The sequence below is a fragment of the Rhizophagus irregularis genome, chromosome 4, assembly GCF_026210795.1.
Source record: "Rhizophagus irregularis chromosome 4, complete sequence".
NCBI lineage: Eukaryota > Fungi > Glomeromycota > Glomeromycetes > Glomerales > Glomeraceae > Rhizophagus > Rhizophagus irregularis.
This window is the reverse complement of record NC_089432.1, coordinates 3,025,432-3,048,337: the sequence shown is the minus strand read 5'-3', so window position 1 is coordinate 3,048,337 and position 22,906 is coordinate 3,025,432. Positions and strand designations below refer to the sequence as shown.

The 22,906-nt window shown below is 27.0% G+C and overlaps 5 protein-coding genes across 5 annotated transcripts; 2 read left to right on the top strand and 3 right to left on the bottom strand.

Annotated features, from left to right (window-relative positions):
• Positions 1 to 2,008: 2,008 nt before the first annotated feature.
• OCT59_023983 (uncharacterized protein) lies at positions 2,009 to 2,642 on the bottom strand (the record flags this gene model as incomplete). The annotated part of the gene is made up of 3 exons (XM_066135096.1): positions 2,009 to 2,052; positions 2,215 to 2,256; positions 2,492 to 2,642. The coding sequence occupies 3 exons, from the start codon at positions 2,640 to 2,642 to the stop codon at positions 2,009 to 2,011; spliced, it is 237 nt and encodes a 78-aa protein (XP_065991154.1).
• Positions 2,643 to 2,665: 23 nt separating this feature from the next.
• On the bottom strand, positions 2,666 to 3,046 carry OCT59_023982 (uncharacterized protein; the record flags this gene model as incomplete). Its single annotated transcript, XM_025321869.2, has 2 exons — positions 2,666 to 2,844; positions 2,962 to 3,046. The coding sequence occupies 2 exons, from the start codon at positions 3,044 to 3,046 to the stop codon at positions 2,666 to 2,668; spliced, it is 264 nt and encodes an 87-aa protein (XP_025167746.2).
• A 5,978-nt stretch (positions 3,047 to 9,024) lies between these two features.
• On the top strand, positions 9,025 to 11,400 carry OCT59_023981 (uncharacterized protein; the record flags this gene model as incomplete). The annotated part of the gene is made up of 5 exons (XM_025332747.2): positions 9,025 to 9,258; positions 9,364 to 9,427; positions 9,509 to 9,693; positions 9,779 to 10,136; positions 10,208 to 11,400. 5 exons carry the CDS (start codon positions 9,025 to 9,027, stop codon positions 11,398 to 11,400), a joined length of 2,034 nt encoding a protein of 677 aa, XP_025167747.2.
• A 1,173-nt stretch (positions 11,401 to 12,573) lies between these two features.
• OCT59_023980 (uncharacterized protein) lies at positions 12,574 to 14,950 on the bottom strand (the record flags this gene model as incomplete). The annotated part of the gene is made up of 5 exons (XM_066135095.1): positions 12,574 to 13,673; positions 13,763 to 14,087; positions 14,155 to 14,342; positions 14,420 to 14,492; positions 14,732 to 14,950. 5 exons carry the CDS (start codon positions 14,948 to 14,950, stop codon positions 12,574 to 12,576), a joined length of 1,905 nt encoding a protein of 634 aa, XP_065991153.1.
• A 702-nt stretch (positions 14,951 to 15,652) lies between these two features.
• OCT59_023979 (uncharacterized protein) lies at positions 15,653 to 17,920 on the top strand (the record flags this gene model as incomplete). Its single annotated transcript, XM_025311227.2, has 2 exons — positions 15,653 to 15,985; positions 16,064 to 17,920. The coding sequence occupies 2 exons, from the start codon at positions 15,653 to 15,655 to the stop codon at positions 17,918 to 17,920; spliced, it is 2,190 nt and encodes a 729-aa protein (XP_025173680.2).
• Positions 17,921 to 22,906: the final 4,986 nt, after the last annotated feature.

Below are 22,906 nucleotides of genomic sequence, written 5' to 3'. Positions count from 1 at the left end.
GTCAGTTTGACATTTTTTTATATATATAAAATGCTGAACCATCTTATTTTTGACCAAAATATATCAGTTCAATGGGTCAGGTTGGGTGACTGTGACTGACCTGATCTGAGGTCAGGTTATTAAATTTGCTACCTGACTCAAATTTTTGGGTCAACCTGTTGGGTTATCGGATCCATCAGGTCAAATTTGGAGCTCTAAACAAATGAAACATTAGAAACATTTCTTTAAAGTCAGACAAATTAAAAACCTCTTTTTCTGATTGCTTTTAATAATCTGGCATGTACAAAAAACCTGGCATCCTTAAAAAAAATAATAATAAATGAAACATTAGAAACGTTTCTTTAAAGTTAAACAAATAAAAAAACCTCTTCTCTTCCTAATTTACCTTTAAAGTCCAGTATGTATAAAAAATCCAGAAACTCTAGAAAAAAAATAAGAAAAACATTTCTTTGAAGTCGATTAAAAGAAAAATATACTTACTAGCTGAAATCTAATAAAAAAACAAAAAAAATGAGATTATCAGGTAATCAAACTTTTTTACTTGTTTATTTTTGATGTAGCATGAAATTTCAATACACATTCTGTGTGGACCAATCAGAAATGATGCATGCAGACAACCAGAAATCGCCATGTGACACTAATTGTTATCAATCTTCATAAAATTATATAGTCCTTCACTACACTCTGGACAATAAGCTACTATATAATTCCAAACCAAAATGGTAGTTATCCTCCTGTTGTTTCATAGAAACTAGAGGGCTTGACCTATCCTATTGAAAAAAAAAATAAAAAAAATAACAAAATGAAATTAAAAAATCAAAAATCCTGCTAAAAAGCACAATTATTTTATTTAGTGATTAACTTTTGATCAGTACAGCCTGTTCGACCTGCCATAGTTTCATGTATTATTGAATTAAAAGAATTAGATCAAAAGGGGGAATCTTAACATGTTCTTAGGGTATACGCTACTTATCCTTTTCCCTTATCAGCCTCATACGCCTTAGCTTCATTAGCCTCAGCTCCATCATCAGTAACATTTTTATTTGTTTATTGTTTAAATATAGTACAATCTTTCCTTCTCTCTTTTCTCTTCTTTTTTTTTTGTGATATTGATAATTATCAAAAATAATCATAAGGTTTATATAATAATATGGTTTATTATCATAAATAATTACAGGAATTTCAAAGATATTAATGATATTTTATATTATCAAAAACAAACAGCATGAAATATTTTATATTCACATGTCATAATTCCTGATATAAAGATATAAAGATGATTTGGATCTCATGTGGCCTGCTAAAAAGTATATACCCAGTAAATAGTTATTGTATAAATTTATACCAAACGGGCTCATTGGCTCGAAATTAGCTCAAATTTATGCAAAAAACAATCCAAATTTAAGCTAATCTGGAGTCAATTATATATGGATGAGCCCATTTGGTACAAATTTATACAAAAACTATTTGCTGGGATATGGAAACCTTATGAAAGCGGCAATTCAGATCCAATATAATCCCAGTAAATAGTTTTTGTATAAATTTGTACCAAATGGGCTCATCCATATATAATTGGCTCTAGATTGGCTTAAATTTGAATTATTTTTTGCATAAATTTGATTTCGAGCCAATGAGCCCGTTTGGTATAAATTTATACAAAAACTATTTACTGGGAATGAACAAAACTTAATGTTAAAAAACAGAAAAAAATTTAACAAAATAAATAAATACTTTATAGTAAACATAAAAATAATATTCAGATATAACTTGTATGATGTCCAGACGATGTTTGCAGCTGAAAATATACTGTATTATAGTTTTATAATAAGTAATAATCATCAAGTGAGCATAAAAATAATAAATCTTTATTGTTATAGAATATTCCTAAATAAAATCAATAAATCTATATGTACCATATACTACATGAATAATAAAAGAAAAATAGAAGTAAAACTAACTTCAATATACAATCTAGTAATTTAACTCAAATTTCACATAAAAAGCAACTTCATCCAATATTATGTTCACTATCTTGACAAATTTCATTTATTTCTATAAAAAAAATAGATTAGATAAATTAGAAAAGAAATGATATTAGCAAAATTACAATTTACAAATAAATAACAACTTGCCTAATTCACTTAATTGAACATTGAAACTGCATATTATGTATTCATAGAATTTAATGTTAACAATAATGATAGTAATTATTACTTGGATTTGCTGAAGTTGATTGAGCAGTATCATAGCTAGCATCTATTAGAAAATAAAATAACATTAATAATGTAAAATGGATTATATGATAAAACAAAATTAAATTTAATCAGCTGAACTGAATTAAACAGATGATAAATCTGAAGAATTTACTGGCTTTGGAAGATTATTGAAATTTATAATTCTACTAGTATAAAATGCTTGTGGGTATGTTTGGAAGCTTTTGTATTTATTTTCATTTGAACTGGGTTTGAATTTTTCTTTCCAATTTTATTACATTCTTTTATTTGAAAATATATTTCACCATTTTGACTCTTGTCGCCATCTTCTCTAACATCTTTATTATCTTTAACATCTTCACTGTCTTTACCATCTTTAACATCTTCAACATCTTCATCAGCTTCACTACCTTCACCGGTCTTCACCATCTTCGCTATATTCACTATCTTCACTATCTTCCCCCTTCAATATCTTTAATTTCATTCTTCCATTTTGTTAATATCTGATACAATTCTTTAGTGGTTGTTCTATTTTCTATTTCAGCATACCAACATTTTATTATCAAATATGCAAGTAATTTTGGTACATCTTTAGAAATTGTTGGTCTAAATCCTTTACATATTTTAATAGCTAAAATCCATCATGAGGAATATCATTAATAAAAGGAAATTCTTCAGAAAGAAATTCGTTCATTATTATTCCAAATGAGTAAATATCTGCTGCTTTTGTATATTAGTTGGTATCCACGTAAAACTTCTGGTGCCATATATGGTAATACTCCATAAATTCCTTCTTCTTTAACAGATTGCTTTATATTTGCTGGTCGACACATTCCTAAATCACTTATAAATGGATAAGAGTTATCAAGTAATATATTGCCTGAATGAAAATCTTTGTGAACTTTTCCAGCATTATGAATATCTAAAGACCTCTTGCAATTTGTTGTGATTGACCAATTTTTGATTTAAAACTTACATAATTTTTATATTCATTAAATAATTTCTTGAATTTCCATTTTCACAATAACTTAAAACCATTATATATTCCATATGCTTGTTTTCTTTTTTCTAAATCTCCTATATAAACTATTCTTTCATCTACGTTTCCCGATTCAATAGTTGAATCAATAGTAGAAATTGTAACGTATCTCTTTTAATGACAAAAAATTATTAATATTTTCAACTACAAAAAGTCAATAAATAATTATAATTATTAGAAATATTAAATTGCTATTACCTGATACTTATCGAGTTGTGGATTACAAATTTACAATTTAATTTTAGTTATATAAATAAACTGAATAACCAAGTTACCCGAAATAAATTCCAGAATTATTATAGGTAAAAGAATAAAATTATGAATCAATAAATTGCGCAACATTTATATTATCATTTGTATTATTATTTGTACTATTAAGCAGCTGCTGATAAATCTAATCTGACATGATGGTTAAAGTGATGGAAATGATGGTTAATTATATAAGTCGTAATTTAGACAATGCTTTGCAAATTATTTTACGTACATCATATAAAAATTTTTTCTGTATTTTTTAAAAAATAAAAATAAACCTATTATACCAAAACCATTGCCAAATTATATATCAAAAATAAATTTAATAAATTTATTTTAATTAACGATAATCAAAGACGTTTGCTTATTTTTCACATAAGCTTTTTTTGTCTTTACGATAGGAAAAATAATTTTTAGATTAATAATAATATTATATGATTAGCTAAATGAACAATAAAATATGGTAAATGAAAGAAATGAAAGGTACTTCATAATATCCGTATGGAAAGGTTATTATTATGAAGGTGACAACATTGAAGAATAGAAAATTTTATTGAATATACGTGAATTAATAATAAACTTAAAAAGGTTATTATGCAATTTTAATTTGGTAAATTTAAAACAAAAAGAAAGATAGATGTATTTTTTTGAATTTGAGACCATGACAATCGTATCTTCCATATTACCATTGCACTAATCTTACTAATCTTTGGCGTAATAAAATTAAGAACGAATAAAGTGTAAAAATTTTGCTCAAATAATAAATGGCTCTTGTATTAACAAATTCATTTCTATAATTAAAATATCAACAAATGTTTTTTTAAAAAACAATATTAACTGAATTAAATATTATCTGGAATATTTCATTTTAGTGAAAAATTACTTATGGGACCCGTTAATTTTATTATATTCATATATATTCCATACATCATCATTAATTTGTAATCTTCTTTTATATGCTTAAAAGTTCAATCGGAAGACAAATTAAGGAGTTAAAAACTAACATTTGAATCCAATAATAAGAAAGGAATAGTAAGATGCACATTGATCATGAAAATCAATTAGGCGAAATAATAATTTTTAATCAATATATTAAATTCCACGAATTTTTTGCTATAGTTCCTTATGTATTATGTATTTCAAGTTTCATCAAGATAAATAAAAGCACTATAAAGCAAAGAGTCAAAGACTATACTTTTATTTGTTGTGAAAATGAATTCTTTATTAAGAAGTTATAAAAGTATTTTAAAAATATTTTTACCAACTATTATTTATAATATTATTATTAAAATATTTTCAATTACTAGATTAAATTAATGTACTATTACCCGAAAATACTCGTTCAATTATTTATTTTTTTACTTTGCATAAAAATCTTTTACCTCACATGATTTTTTAGTAATATAATGTAGATTGTAGAATATAATGTAATAATTGGAAAAGTAATCTACAAATTATACAAATTATTTTGGGAGTTGATAGTTTAATAGACTAATTGTCACCCAGTATTTATAAATGTATTACACGTGAAATCTGATTTTAAATGAACGTGACAAAGGACTTAGTTGCTTAAGTACGTTAAGATAGAATTTTTATTAAATTCTCGGATCAAATTTATAATAGAACATTTCCGTTTTTGTCCTTTATTGAAAATGCCACCTGTAAATACTGTTTAAGGTAGAATGATACAAACTATGCTATTGTTGTTTTATAAAAAAAAGAAAGTTATAATCAATTTCGTAACGGAGATGGTAAATGTGTGGAAGCCGAGGCTTCAGTTTCAATATTCTATGTATCAGAAGGGTGATTAGTGTTCGTTGGATTACGTTTCTTCTTGGGTATTTCATCATCCGACGAAGGAGGTATACGTTCGTTTGATGAAGACGTCACGACGTCACGTTGATTAAGAAATCACGTGCTTAGGCATTGAGGTTAAATTTGAAACGGCTTGTGATGAGGCTAATATATCATCAACCTGTCTGACACTTTAAGTTTCTATTTTACTTCTCGTTCTTGATGATGAATTTCTCTGAGTTGGCACGATATTGTGCACGTTCTCCTTCCTTGAGAAGATTTTGTTCTGCTTTTTGTAAGGTACTATGCGTAGAAAGTATTTTGCAACCACGCTTTTCAGAAAAATGAGAAAACGTATGTGAGGTATTTGCTAATTATATAGCTAATGTTAAGTTGCATGAGGGGCGATATTCTTTTGATGTGGCGATCTTCTTGTTGTACAATGTGAAACTTTCACGTATGTCATTAGTTGTGAACATCGTGGAAGTAATTGAGCGAAATTCAAAGGAAAGGTGATATAAAATTTTGTAGGTTTGTGTAGTCTAATTTTTATTTTTGAGACGTAGCTACCAAGGGTGATGTTGAAGTTGAATCCACAGTTTGAAACGAGGATAATGATTAGAAGAATAGTTACAGGCAGAGTGAGTCGTAGAAAAAAAAAATTCGTTCCTAAAATTTTGTATTAAATTATTTCGAGGCAAATTATAATATTGTGTAAAAAAGTGTTCCTTGAAGAAAATAGTTTGTTATTAATAAAAAAACTCTTTGAAAGACGGTTGTGTAAAAAATTTGTACCGAAAAATTTACGGAAAGAGTTTTTTTCTCTAATAAAAATATGTAAGGTCGCGATTGCTTCTATCTGACTTACGTCACTGTGACCTGACGAGAATCGACAAAAGGCAATACTAATAAGAAATTGTATGATTTTTTTTATTCTGAAAGATCATAAAAAATTTCATTTAACTAATTATTTCTTCAAATGATAAAAAAAAGAAAATTAAATAAATTTAGTCTATGCAAAATTATTGTCGGTAAGATGCAAGATTTGCAAGTTTCTCAAAAAATTGTAGCCAAAAATTGCAAATTCAAATTTTATAATTTTGGTATTAAAATTATACAAGTGCATGAAATTAATAATTGCATACTTAAAATTTAACATATTTAATTTTATTTACAATTCCATTTTTTGTTTTAAAATTTATTTTATTTTGTTTTTTTTAACTAGAAAAGTAGTATCAGAGAATATAAAAGTACATATCCAAAATCCAAAATGGAAAAGAAAAGATCTAAACTATGGATATAAAAAATTATTTTTTTATACTATCATCCACCCTTAGGTTGACTCATCCTTCGTAGATAGAAAAGCGGGGCTATGACGTTGTTATAAATCTATTTACAAATGATAAACAAGGAATTATGAAGAAAGAAAATTAACAGATAAGAAATGGAATCACGGACCACTGTGAAGAAAGCTATTTGATGTCCACCGGATCCAAAACTGATGCGCAAGAGGATTTGGTGGGTGATTGCGGAGAATAATCAATAAAATTTGTTGCGTTGTGATTCACGTGATTGATGTGAATGTCTAGTATTTGTAAAGTTTATAATAATTTGTGAAATCCGTTTTGAAAGGAGATGTTCAACTCCATTGACAGTAAAGTTTCCAAATTTCTTGAATAAAAAGAGCAATATAAAAATCCTAACGAGGTTCCGGGATGAGGTTGTGACATAATAAATAGATCGGGTGACATTCATTGATTGGAGGATATTAGTACGCAACCAACTGAAGACGGGATTACGTATAGCGGAATGTTTAATCAGAAGTATTAATTTGTCAGGTAGAATAGAAATCAAAAAATGTTTATGTGATTGTCACTAATGTGACGTAGTAAGAGATCATTAATGACCATATTTGGATTTGACAATGCGGGTAATAAATTTGTTCTGTGATGAGAGCTGGATAATTTTTTCGTAAAATTGTTATCCGTAGATAAGTGATTTGGTTTGGTAACTGATTAATTTTTGAAAGGTAGGACGCGAGACGGGATTATAATTTATCCCCTCCTTGGTCTTGGTTGATGTCATCTTTTTCATGAGTATGCTTAATAAAATCGAGGTTTGAGTGTTGTATGAATTTATTGAGTTTTGCGTATATCGCGGTCGGAAGAAATTGAATTGTTCAAATGATATTGGCAGTAATAATCGAGGTGTTCCTTGCATTAATAATTAGAGCGTCTCAAGATATATAATAGGCCCAATTTGGCTTGCTCATCGACCGCTTCATTTAGACGGATTCCGGAGTGTGCTTTAACTTGTGTAAGATAACTGTAGATTTAACAATATAATTAAACAATAATTTTTAAAGAACATCTTGGAGACATTTGTGGGGAGCTGAAGGAGTTAAACTGACTAATACAGCATTGTGAAATGGTGAAATTTCGATCGTACTGTGTTTTGGACAATTTGCTAGCGCAGTGCATATCGTTAAAGTCTCTGCTTTAGTTGATAAGGGGAAATATCTGGAGGAAGCGTTAAAGGTGAGAGTTGGATCGACGAATGTTCAATAATCCAGCTATAACCCATGAAAGTTGACCGAGATTCATTATTGTTGGCCATTGACCCGCTGTGAAAATTTAAATTTTGGTAAGTTGAGAAAGTGACAAGGAGATGTTCGCCATTATCGTGATGTTTTTTTTTATTAAAAATATTTCTAAAAAAAATCGATTTAGGGAAAGACATGATACTATGGGAGGCCATTCTGGAGAGGGATTTGTAAGTGTTATTGCGGATTAAATAATCATTGCATGCTACATCTATGTGTATGGTGCAAAAATTTGGTAATGAGTCAAATCCATTTTTTGCTTAATATTTTATTCTGTTGCTTTTTTCTAGTGATTACATGTTTGATGGCAGAATTAACAAAAACTAAAAAAATGATAATTTATTGCATTAATTGGATATTTTCTTTCTGAAATTTTTGTCTGAAGCGTAGCGTAGAACCATTTACTTCCAAGCATTTCAGATGCAATGTCGTTCTGTTCCGAATGCTTATCGACAAATTAGATTTTGTATTTAGTTTACGTTTTTATGTACATGTTACGTGATGTAAATAAATTGATTATGCTTCGGACCTGAACGGTTTACGCTCCCTAGTTTCATAAGGAATATATCTTTATTATAATAAACTTTTTATCTTCATTTTCATCTCGCTCAATAAATAAAAAAAATCATTAAAACATAATTATGCGACTATTTTATTTAAAAAAATATTTAATGATGAGAAATTTAATGGTGCAATAAATTTTTCTTTAAACACTTACACAATATATTAATATTACGCAATATTTATTTTCGAAAAGATATTTATACTAAAGAATTTTTTTAGTAAGTTCACGTGATCTCTGCATGATGCAATATGACAGTGCACGACTGCACGTACTGTCATGGGCAGATCACACAAAATTTTTTGTTTGTCCATGGTAGTACAGTCAAGTAGGTGATTGACTGTTGCGCCACATTATTGGCGTAACCTGTTTACCTGTCACACATTTCACACATTTCGGCGTGCTAACACATTCTGCACTACGTTACGATGAACTTAAAATCATTTAAATTTTAAGAAGTTCATAACTTTTTACCTTAAAAATTTACTTTTTTAATTTTTTTATAATTTTCTTTTTATTATTAAACTTTGAGTACAAACTGAATCAACGTTTTGTATCAATCATGTCTAATAGTACTGAATTTAATTCAAATGAGTGGATTGATTGGATTGAAGAAGCTATTGCAAAAAAGCACATTAAATATTACGATTACAAACATTTTAATAATATTCAAGAAATTGGTTCTGGAGGTTTTGGAAAAGTATATCGTGCTAACTGGAAAAGTTTGCGTAATCATTTAGCATTAAAATCTTTCTTTAATTTCAATAACATTACAGTTAAAGAAATTGTTAATGAAGTAATTATAACAATTATATGTTAACAGTTTATCTTTTTTTTTTTGTATTTATATCTTTAGTTATATATTATGTTTTTAACATAAAATTTTATTTTCAATATTAAGCTTAATCTTCAGCGCGAAGTAGATTTTCATGAAAACATTCTTCGTTTTTGTGGCATTACAACAGGTATAATATATAATTTGAATCGTTATTATATTTTTTTTTTGGAAAAAATAATCAAAATAATTTTTCTTTTTTTTCTCAAAGCAAACCAAGATGATAATTCAAAAAAATATTTACTGGTTATGGAATATGCCGATAGTGGTACTCTCCGAAATTATTTAAGTGAACATTTTGATAGTCTCACTTGGAAAAATAAATTGGATCTAGCATTTCAATTAGCTAATGCCATATCATGCTTACATGATGAAGGTATTGTTCATCGTGATTTGGTAGGTTATTTACTTCAGTTATTTACATGTTAATAAATTATACTGTATAATTTTATACTAATTTAGTCATTGCATTTAATAATAGCACTCAAATAATATATTAGTTCATAAGAATACCATTAAATTAGCAGATTTTGGTTTGTCAAAAAGGATTGAAGAATCATCCAATATTCAACAAAATTTATTTGGAAGGATTGCTTATATTGATCCACAAGCATATAATAGAAAAAGGGATAGTAATAATAAAATACAAGTATATTCATTAAATAAAAAGAGTGACATCTACAGTATCGGCATACTCTTGTGGGAAATTTCTAGTGGTCGGCCACCTTTTCATAATGATCCACATCCATGTGATGTTGGTTTGGCTATGGAAATTGTACGAGGTCTTAGAGAAAATCCTATACTTAATACACCTGTAGATTACATAAAAATATACACTGGTAAGTACAATTAAACTAATTAGATTAATAATGACAATATTGATTAATTATAATCTTACTACGTATATCAGATTGCTGGAATTATGAACCAGATAATCGTCCAACTGTCAACCATGTTATTGCAAAATTAGATAAAATTATTCAAAAAGAAAATGTTCAATTATCAAGTGAACAGAAGAATAATGTTGAAGTTCCCAAAAATATTATTGATAATTCATTACATGGAGAAATGTCCCAATTTATTGAAAATTTTAATAATATGAGTACAGAAGAAATAGAACCTTTAATCTCATCAAGTAATAACTTTAACATAATGGTTAATGAAATAATACTTCATCTTGAAAATACAGAAATGATAAGAAAAAAACATGAAGTCATTAATTATCTTAATAATCATAATAAAACTCCACAAGAATTTTATGCTTGGTTATTAAATAATCAAAATGATTCAAATTCTACCTTTTTACTTGGAGTATTTAATCATTTTGGAATTGAAGTCAATGTTGACGAACAAAAAGCATTTGAATTATATCAAAATGTGGCAAACTCTGGAAATGTATTTGGAATAACTAGTTTAGGATATTGTTATGTTATAGGAATTGGAATCAGTGTTGACCAGCAAAAGGCATTTGAACTATATCAAGAAGCTGCAAATTTAGGAAATCCACGTGGAATATTTAGTTTAGGATATTGTTATGATAATGGAATTGGAACTAATATTGATAAACAAAAATCATTTGAATTATATCAAAAGGCTGCAAATTTAGGAGATTCATCTGGAATATTTAGTTTAGGACATTGTTATGATAATGGAATTGGAACTAATATTGATAAACAAAAGGCATTTGAATTATATCAAAAGGCTGCAAATTTAGGAGATTCGTCTGGAATATTTAGGTTAGGATATTGTTATGATAATGGAATTGGAACTAATATTAATAAACAAAAGGCATTTGAATTATATCAAAAGGCCGCAAATTTAGGAGATTCATCTGGAATATGTGGTTTAGGATATTGTTATGATAATGGAATTGGAACTAGTATTGATAAACAAAAGGCATTTGAATTATATCAAGAGGCTGCAAACTTAGGTAATAGTGATGCTCAATATAATCTAGCTTTAATGTATGAAACTGGAGATGGAATTGAAAAGGATATAAAACTAGCAACTTATTGGTATAAAAAATCTGCTGAGTATGGAGATCAAGATGCCCAAAACAAATTAAGTAAATTAAAAAAACGTAAATGGAAATTTTTTGTATAATTTATTAACTTTATTTGGTAAATTCTGTTATGAGTTACTTTTTTAATTATATTAATATGGGCTTGGAAAATATAGTATGTGAAACAATGTCAATTTTAATTAGTAATTTATTAGATAAAATAAACTAATTATGTAAGATAATTGTTAAGTATATATTTCAAGTCACACTAATGATAAAAAGACTAACTAATTAATCTTAGAATTGTCATTTTTTTATATGATGATTCATTTTTTTGTAAAAACCATATTCCAATATTGCATTACGTTGTGTAATTGTGGCAAATAGAAGTTATAATTACACTTAGAAAAATAGTATGATCTACGTAGAATAATCATGTCATTTTGCAAAATTTTAGGTGGAGACTGCGCAATAATATTTTGAATTTTAAGTAGAAACTCATTGCAAATTCTATTTCTTTACAATAAATCAGCACAAAATTGTTGCAAAAACTGTAAATAATATTTTAAAGTACTGAATAAATTGGGGTTGGCCTTTTAATATCATACTTAATGAAAATCATATTAAATAATGATCAGGCCATATATCATTTACGAATGAGAAATATGAATCTATTAAAATTCAAAATTATCATATATAATATATTCCGATGATTGATAATATTAATGATATCCAAACTCTCACATTAGTTAATCTAGTTTGGTATTATACTTACGAAATGTTCTGTAAGAATAAAGTAAATACAAAAACTGAATAGGACAACCAAGACAGCAAACAATTATTTTAATAGAAGAACTTACAATGTTGATGAATTGATAAGAAATTTATTTATTAAAAAATTTTATTATTTAGGTCATTAATTAAATTTAAAAAATACGGCAATTTCTAAAGATCAGTTATATTAGTTAAGAAGTAAGTATTTTATTAATGACTTCAAAAAAATTTTTGCTATGACACCTTTAAATAACACCCTTAAATACTATAAAATTTTGCGAGACTTCAAAAAAAAAAAAAATGTGAAACATGCATCTTTGTTTAATGTAATAGTATGTTACTATGCTTACAGGATTTTTTTTATTTTATTTGTTTTTTTTCTTAAAATTACTTATTGCTATTACACTACCATAATATTCGTGCTGAAAACTTTTTTTCTATGTGTAGGTTTTTTTAAAACCCATTACATTCATAACGTTTTTGCTATTTCATAAATAAAATTACAGCAGTACAGTAAAGTACTGTATATACTTTAAAATTATTTTCCATGAAGAATTTTCTTTTTTTTTCTTAATTTTCTCAAATTTATCTAATTGAAATTGAGCAATTAGATTACCTTGTTCAGCAGATTTTTCATACCAATATATTGCTTGATTTATATTCTTTTTAACTCCTTTTCCTATTTCATACATAAAAGCAAGATTACATTGAGCTATTTTATGTCCCAAATTTGCTGACTCTTTAAACAATTGAAATGCATTTTTGAAATTAACTTTAGTTCCAATTCCATAATAATAACAATATCCCAACATTATAATTTCACCTAAATATTCTCCATCAGCTGATTTTCTAAATAATTCAAATGCTTTTTGATAATCTTTATCAATTACATTTCCGTTTAGATACAAAAGACCAAGATTACGCATAGCTATTACATTCCCATTACGTGCGGCCTCTTCGTACCAATGAAAAGCTATTCTAAAATCTTTTTTAATATCTGTTTCTTTATCATAATATTGAATAATTTTTAATTGTCCCGTTGAATAATCTCTATTAATGAATTTTTCTAAATATTTAAATGCTAATTTTTCATCTTTTACAGTTCCAATACCAAATTCATAACATTTTCCAACATAATATTGTGCCAACAGATGATCTTGTTCGGATGCATTAATAAATAAACGAAATGCTTTCTCATCATTTTTAATAGTTTCAATTCCTAAATAACTAAAATATCCAAGTAAAAAAATAAAATTTGGATTATTTTGATTATTTAATATCTTTTTACGAATTTCTTCTACATTTATATCAAAATTATTAAGATAATCAAGAAAAAGGTAAGGTTGTTCTTTTCCTTCATTTGTTATTTCACATATTTTCATTAATATATCATTAACTATTTCACATAAATCTTCATCAACAGTTGAATTTGTTAATGTATGATTAATTAATGATTCTTCATTTAATGAAGTTGAATTTGCATTTGATATTTGGTAAGTTATATTATCAATATTTTCATTTCGTTGATAAACAATTGTTTTTAATCTTTTGACGACTTCATTCATAGGCGGTCGATTGTCTGGTTCGCCATCCCAACACTCTAAGTATATAATAAAATATATCAAAGTTGTATAATTTTATTAATGAATTTAGTCGTTGAAATAATTTAAATTTTATGATTATACTTACCAGTATAAAGTTTCTCATAATCAATAGAAGTATTGGGAATAATTTTTTCTCTAAGACCTTTTAAAATTCGAACGGCTAAATTGACATCAGATTCGTCTTCAAAAGGTGGTTTACCACTTAATATCTCCCATAAGAGTACACCAACACTGTAGACATCGCTTTTTTTATTTAATGAATATGATTCTATGTTAAATTTTTTTGGATCAATGTAAGGAATCATATTAAATGATTTTGTATGTGATTTCGATACTATATCAATTTCTTTTGATAAGCCAAAATCTGCCAACTTTATAGAATTTTGATGTACCAATATATTACAGGAATGCTATCATAAATATTCAGTAAATATATGTCAATTAAATTAAATTCACGAAAATACAGTAATTATTTACCAAGTCACTATGCACAATATCATCATCATATAAAAATGATATAGCACAGGTAAGCTGATATGCCAGATTGCATTTATCATTCCAAGTGAGAACATCAAAGTTTTTTTTTAGATAGTAGTTTCGAAGATTACCCCCGTTGGCATACTCCATTACTAACAAATAATTGTTTGATTGATCAATTTCATTTTCTAACGAATAAAAGAAAAATGTATGTTAGCTCTTTTTACAAAAGTCAAATAATCTAACTAAATTAATTTTATCTTACCCGAATTAAGTATTGTAATTCCATAAAAGCGAATAACGTTATGATGAACATTCACGTCTCTTTGACGTTTAAGCTAATATAAAATAAAACTTTGAATAAAAAATTGTGATTTGCGTGTTTGAACGAGCATAATAAAATATATATGTTGTGCGTCAGATGACGATTTGCGTCAGATCCTACATTATCGGCCCAATATTGCCTAATATTATAATGCCTTAAGTAGGTTGGCCAGCATTACTGGGCCAGCCATCATCTGCACGTTAGCTGTCAGCTGACGTAGATCGACACAACATATTAGATATAAATGAATACCTCATGAACGATCTTTTCTAGAGTGAATTCGTTAAAATTAAAAAAGGATTTTAACGCCAAATAATGTTGTGAATTTTTATAATTAGCACGAAATACTCTTCCGAAACTTCCGATACCAATTTCTTCAATATTATTAAAATTATCATATTCGTAATATTTAACAATTTTTTTTGATATGGCCTCCTCGACACAATATTTTGTACTTATAGTATTATTCATCTTGATGTTATTCGTTATTATATGTTTTTGTTAGAAAAAAAAAAAATTTAAAAAGACTTACAAAAATAAAATCCTTATTTATATAGAAATTTTTTTCAACAAAACGATTCAAATCGTCAGATCGGCACAAATTATTAATCGCTAAATTCACCGGTAAATTAAGTTTATAAGGAAATTAATATAATGCGCTGCATTGTAAGAAGTATCAACAATTTATAATTAGAATGAATCAAAAAGCTTGAAGCGTTTCAAGTTAAAAAGCGAAATAAGCGCATATAATGGACTTTTAATTATTTCCTTTTTTGAAAATCAAGAACTAATTAAGAAAAAAAATTTTATCGTATAATCGGAGTTCGGCGCATTCACATGAGCATCACGCATGATTATCTCGATTATGAATGAATCAAAGATGAGGCTAATGATTATTTAACAATGAAACGAGTTGGTTGATCATCTAACCGTTTATGTTTGAACATGTCCAAAAAAGGTAAATCATATGCGCGGATCTTAACTCTAACCCCAATTTTTAAGACGTAACCCCAAATGACGGTCATGTTAAATTGGATATGGTAACACTACATCAAACCATTTTATTGGTCGATCTAATCTGTAACACAAATTTCATGCAAAAAAAAAAAATTCACGAAACTTTGTAAAATAATTACGCGGTTTAAAAAATTATTCCTAGCTTCTAATTTGCAAATGTCTGACACACAAGAAATTCATAATTACCCCTTTGACTCAATTATTAATTTTAAAAAATCAGGACATAGTTTTTCATATAAAATTATAAAAGAAGGAACGTATCCTAATAAATCTTTATTAGCGTACACTCTTCCTCCTAATAAATATCGAATCCCTGATGATTATATGGTAGAAACAACTTGGGGTAGAAGTAATAATCGATGTGTTGTTCAGTGTTTTATTAATTACATTGATAATAAACCAGTTTTTCAAATCTGGTTTGGAAAGTGTTTTGAACATGTAGTATCTTCAGTTAGAAGTGCGACAGATGTTACAAATTTATTTCATAAAGTTTGTACACTAAATTATTTTTTTTTAGTTTTTCTATTTTTTTCTATTTATAAATTAACTTTAAAATATTTATTTCAGGAATATACATCTTTAAAAAAAACAAAAACATCAGGAATTTATTTGTTTGGTCTTCATCTCAAAACATTAGAAATGGCAAGAGAAGGCAAGCGACGTGCACATATATTAAAACCAATTGACCAATGTGGAAATTCCACCCTTACAAAACGTGCTATGAGTATTGGAAAACATATATTAGCTGAATTCAATGAAAAAACACAGAAGCTATATAATTTGGAAGACGTACCAGCATTGGAAAGTATATGTTATTCTGTTAATAAAAAACATACTTTTAATATCAGTTACGAGAATGAAGATAAAACTAAAAAAAAACAAAAACTTGAATCAATAGTTAGAGCATTAGATGAAGGCAATATTCCAAGAGATTCTTATAGACGTCTATGTGCTATAGAATATAACCTACCACGTGAAGGAGAAATATCTAAAGAACGTATAAATATAAATGAAATAATGGTCCAGCTCATACCAATAACAATAGTAGATATAAATACTAAAAGTCAAGTGGATGAATCCGAAGGAGTAGATATAGATGATGAATCTATAACACAAGAAGTAATTAATGCAGTTGGTAAAGGTGGCTATAGAAATATTAATAATATATTGTATTATTTGGTTCCTAACCTTGTTCAAAAAGGCATCTTGAATCCAGATCAGCCCATAATTAATCTTCGAATCTCTGGAGATGGGCGAAACGTAGGAAGGAAAGTAAAACATGTAATCATCACAGTGGCTATTTTAGATGATAAAAATACTTCACACAAACCAGATCATCATTATACGACCATACTCTATCCTGGATGTGAAGATTACAACTCTCTATCAAATGCAATGACCCAATTCTGCCATGATCTAAGAAATTTAAAAGAAGGACTGGTAATTGATAATGTAAAGTGGAATTTTCAATTTTATTTTTCGTCTGACTGGAAGTTCTTAGCAATCTGTTTGGGTTTTAATAGCGCTCATAGTAAAAATTTCTGCCCTTGGTGTACAATTGATAAATCACAACAAGGAGATCTATCAAAAGAATGGAAGATTAATAAAGAAATAGATAAGTTAGTTGAACAAAATAATTACTATAAAGGACATATAAGAAAACCACTTTTTGATATGATACCTCTTAATCACTGGGTTCCTGATGAATTGCACATTATGCTTAGAATTACTGATCGTTTATGGAGTCTTGTGATAGCAGAATTAACAGAATATGGTTTGTTTAATGATACTGCACGAAAGATAATTGTAGAGGAAATGAAAAGAATTAAAGTTAAGTTTCAATTCTGGCAAATTCAAGAATCTAAAACTTGGAGCTACACATCATTAATGGGAAATGATAAGATCAAAGTATTACAATTCTTTGATTTATCAAAAATTCTTTCAAGACAACGCGCTAATATGATACGAAATCTATGGAATAAATTTTATGAACTCTACATAAAAATGAAGGACCAAAAAACAAATGCTGAAGAATTTCAAAATGATGCAAAGAATTGGCTTACTTTATTCTTAACGCCATCTGAAGGTATTCCAAATACTCAAGGATTCAAAAAAGGTCTTTATAAACCTAATGATATGACACCTTACATTCATGTGTTAGTCCATCACGTTTCTGAATTTATGACAATTCATCAAAAATGGGGATTAAAGTCATTTTCATGTAGTGCAGTGGAAAAAAAAAATCATCAGCAAGTTTCTTATTTTTTTCGTAAAACAATGAAAGATGGAGGTAGAAAATCCAAGTCATCAGCAATTATTGAGATCTTAGAACATGAAAATCGATCTCTTTTTTACAATTACCATAATGTTTCCTTAAACTCTCAAAAACCTCATAAAATTCATATTAAAGCTGAAAATAATTAGAATGAAAATGCTTAATATACTTTGATACTGTTTTTTTCGTGTTCAAATAATCTATTTTATTCAATCATAGCCTGGCTATTGTAAAAATGAAAATAAATGTGACCTGCGTGAGTGAAATTACCATTAAAATCAGTATTTTTTTGTTTTTTCCATTCTACTACTAATTGACCACGTACGCATTTTGGTTTGCGTAATTTTTTAATTGTTTCATAAGTTAATGCAGCTGTAATAGGATTTTCGTCCCCATCTTCAATATTATTGTCATCATCACAAAGTACAACATAAGTACATTGCCGTTGATCGTAAAATTTAGTCTCCCAACCTTCCATCTCTAGAATATTTGCTAATATTTGATTTGATGAACCTCCACGAAATATACACTTGTAAATACCCTTTGTAGCAGAGTAGTAATGTATATAGTTTTTAAATACTGCATAAAACTGACTTTCAGTAGCGGGAATAGAAACTGTTTGTTTTCCTAATTGCCTATATCCTTTTGGTAATCTTTTGCGAATATAGTGAACTAAGATGGCTTTAAATTGGTGTACGGTATTATCAGGTAAAGCATCAATATCTGGACGTAAAGAGTTGTATTTTATAATAGTATTTAAATGTCTAGTCAATCCCCCCCTTTTTTTAAACAGTTTCCCGCATATATTACATTCAAATTTTGAATCATTAGTTGTTGGAGTTGGAAGAGCACCGGTAGAAACTACAGCTTGATTCATATTACCATACCTAAAATATAAAAAAAAACACTTTATTAATTAAAAATATTAAACACTGTTGTAAACTTTATTCAAATTAAATAATTAATACGCGAAATTTACAAATAACAAAAATTTTACAAGCAAATTACTTTTGAATTACTAAATGTAGTTTAAATAAAGTTAAAAAATATTTTTTTGTATATAGAAATAGAATAGTACACTCAACATAATTTACCTTTGAAGGAGATTGGTTTCGTAGGGAGGAGATTGGTTTGACGCGATAGTTACTATTAAATTTTTTTTTTTTAGGGTTTTTCGGTGAGAGAGTCTAACGCTTGACATATGATTGTTGTGTAACATTTACGATGGTCACATGCAATTTTAATAGTAATTTGGGGCCTTAATTTTGGTCCAATTCCGATAATAAGCCGATATGTAAAGAAAATCCTTCTGGTTAGGACCTTCCATATTCATTTACTAATCAAAAACGCAATTTGTTATTATTCAACAAATTAATACATACTATAAAGTATAAATATAGTTATAGTTACATTGAGATCATTAAAGGTGCTTCATTGATACTTGATGGTCCGTGCAAAGCACAGTACCCGATTAATGACGTCAAAATTGAGTTACCCACCAATTTTCCATCCACGTTTTTGGGATGTATTTAATTTTACTGCAGGAAATATATATTTAGTTTATTTTTTTCTCTTGATGCATTTAAATTATTTTTTATATTTTTTAAAAAAATTTTCACTTTTAATACCAGCCATACAATTTATTAAATCCTATAGATAAATTCAACCAATTTCCTTTCTATTTCTTTTAAATAACGATAATATTATAACTAAAATTTTTAACCGTATAAGTTCAGTGATCATCGAAGTCGGTTCCCAGAGTGTTTTATACGTATGGATGATTTTTTTTTAGATATGTTAGCGTGAATTATTTACGTCGTTAAAATTCATTGTATTCAATTTAATCATGTGTTATTGTTTTATAAAGTATAAAATTTTGATTTTAAAGTAGTGTTTAATAAATCACTTTTTTATTTTATTTTTATTTTATTTTTATTTTATTTTTTACAGTATTTCTTTAAATGAAATTTTTTGACTCCGTCGGATTCAAATATGCTGGTCTCTATCATTAAACTTCCGTAATTTAACTTAAAAGTTATTGTTACGTTCGTATTATGAATATACAATAGAATTTTGGTAACTTTATACCATGCACAGTAGAGCTATGTCGACATATGCAGTATTTTTTCGCTTCATAACTAACAATGATCAACACTAAATTCGATAAAACTAAGGAATGCCGAACTGGCCAGAAAAAATTTAAAGGTGAAGTACATATTATTTGACATTAAATACCATATCGTTTGACCTTGAAGTACAAAACATTTAACGTTAAATATAAACCATTTTGCATTAATTGCAAACAATTTGGCATTAAATGCAAATTATTTGTCAGTCATTAAATGCAAATCTTATTAATTTTAAAAATAATTTTCTTAAAAATGAAATAGACCTCCTTTAAGAATTACACATGACTTCCAAAAAGAAAATCTCTTCATAAAATTACTCAAATTTACGCCATTTGAATTCTAACTAAATATGGAAAATTATTTCCACTTCATCATATTGTTTGACCGTATTACAAAGGGTTTGATCGTAAAATCAAATTGTTTGACAGTAACAGTAAATCATTTGAACTTCATAAATGTCAAACGACGTCCCTATAAAAAATTTTCAGAAAAATGATCACGTGTCTGAGTTTCTTCGGAATAGAAAAATGATCATTTATCGGGGGTTTTCACAGAATTTTTTTTATAGGGGTTAAACTTCTTTAGCCCGGCGTGCCATATTACTAACTTTTGCAATACGCAATTTTATTTATAGTAAATTCTAAAATTAACCCGCACTAAGAAATTTCTATCATCTTTAACAATGTTTAATAACGCTGAACTTAAATTACTGGTAATTCAATTAAGTGGATTAATTGGATTAAAAAAGCTATTGCGAAAGCACATTAAATATTACGATTACTAATATTTTAATAATATCCAAGAAATTGGTTTCGGAAGTTTTGAAAAGTATATCGTTCTAACTAGAAAAGTTTTCGCAATCATTTAGCGTTGAAATCTTTTAATTTTAATAGTGTCATAATCAAAGAAATTGTTAATGAAATAATTATAATTATATGTTAACTATTTTATTAATTTTTTTTTTTACCTTCTTTAATTATATATTAGTACGTTCCTAACTTAAAATTCTACTTCAATATTAACTTAATCTTCAGCGCGAAGTAGTAAATTATTCGTTTTTGTGGCATTATAAAAACTACGTTATATAATTTAAATTGTTACTATTATCTTTTTTTTTTTTGAAAAAAAAATATCTAAATATTAAATAATTTTTCCTTTAAAAAAAATCAGGGTGATAATTCAAAAAAAATATTTTCTGGTGATGGAATATGCAGATAATGGTACGTACCCTCAGAAATTATTTAATTGATAATCTCAACTTGGGATGATAAATTGAATCTAGTATTTCAATTAGCTAATGTAGATATCTGCATCGTGATTTGGTAGGTCATTTACTTCGTACACTTTAATAAATTATACTGTAAGTATTTGTATACTAATTTATTTATTGTATTTAATAATAGCATTCCAATAACATATTAGTTAGTTATTATCTTAATTTAACTTATTAAATATAGTTAAAATTTTAATCAATTTTTATTTTCATTATTCACATTATAATCCTTATTTAATAAATAAAAACTGTAAATTAATATTATGTAATAATTAATTTTCTTTAAATATATACCAGAAATTTCATCATGTTGATTTATCCTGTTGCAACGCAACAGGTTACAGCTAATATAAACTAATTGTATATAATTTTCGATCAAAGATCATTTGACAGGCTCAAATTGTGTCACGTGAGTGACACAATTTGGATCGTAGAACACACTTTTTCTTTTTTGTTATAAAAAGTACAAAAACAAATTATTGGCAATTACATGATATTTCCAATCACGTAATAAGATTTTTAGCGACTTGTTCTATGATTTTGCATTATACCACATACATTACACATATTTTTTTCTTGTTTCTTTTGAAATATTTTTGTTTTCGTCACCACCTTACATGATCGACATCAATTTCAACCATTTTGAAAATGGCAATAATATCATGTACCAATCATGCACGACATTTTTAAAAATTGATTGACAAATTCTTAAAATGGTAATATTTATATTTGAAACACCAAGGGGAATATTTATTACGAGGAGTTAAGGAGTGAAATAAGCTATAGATAATAAGAAATCATTGTTAAGAATTTATGATAATCAATAATCGAATAATAATTATAAATTAAGCCCAACCCACCATTATAAATTGTTTAAACAACAATCAAAATTAATTAAACAATCTTACAATCATCACTGTCAAAGCCAATTATCATTGTTGCTTCTGAAGTAAAATTAATCCTACAAATTAATGCTTTATACTGTAATATAAACACTGATAATAATCCAAATAGGAAGATTCAAATATTATCATTTAATAATTATTTGCTCCAGAAATATTACGACTTTCACTTTTTACATAGCGTCAGAATATGAATATTATATTATATATACATGATAATTGTTTTTGAATTTTATTCTTTTTCATTATAAAGTTTACCGTAATTTAGAATATATTATAATAAATATTATCGTTATCATATCGGAGATGTATCGTGACAATGATTGTAGGCAAAAAATATTAGTTTCAAATTTATGTACGAACGTGTACAAATAAAAAGTTATTCTAACCAAAAATATTAATTTGTGCTGTCGATTTACTTTTCGATTTACTTATATAGTAATAATATTTCATGCATTGCAATCAGCCATATTCCCATATAAGTTTATTCCAATCTTTAAATGATTTCTAAAAAAGGATATTCCCTATATGTCCTGAATAATAGTTTAAAACTTTGAAACATTAATGGAGAATATCAAAAAACGGAACAATGCGATGCATAGATAAGGAAAAATAATTGGGTTTCAACATTTCAAACATTATCGTCCTTAAATAAATAACATAATAAAATTTTCTGCAATGATAATAGATAATTTAAACGCTTATAATTTGTTTGTTCGATTTATTATAAATACACTTCAGGTTTCGCCTTACAAAAAAAAAACCAACTGATCAATTTAATCAAATAAAAAAATATTAAATTTCTCAAAATACTTTCTCAAAGTAAATTTA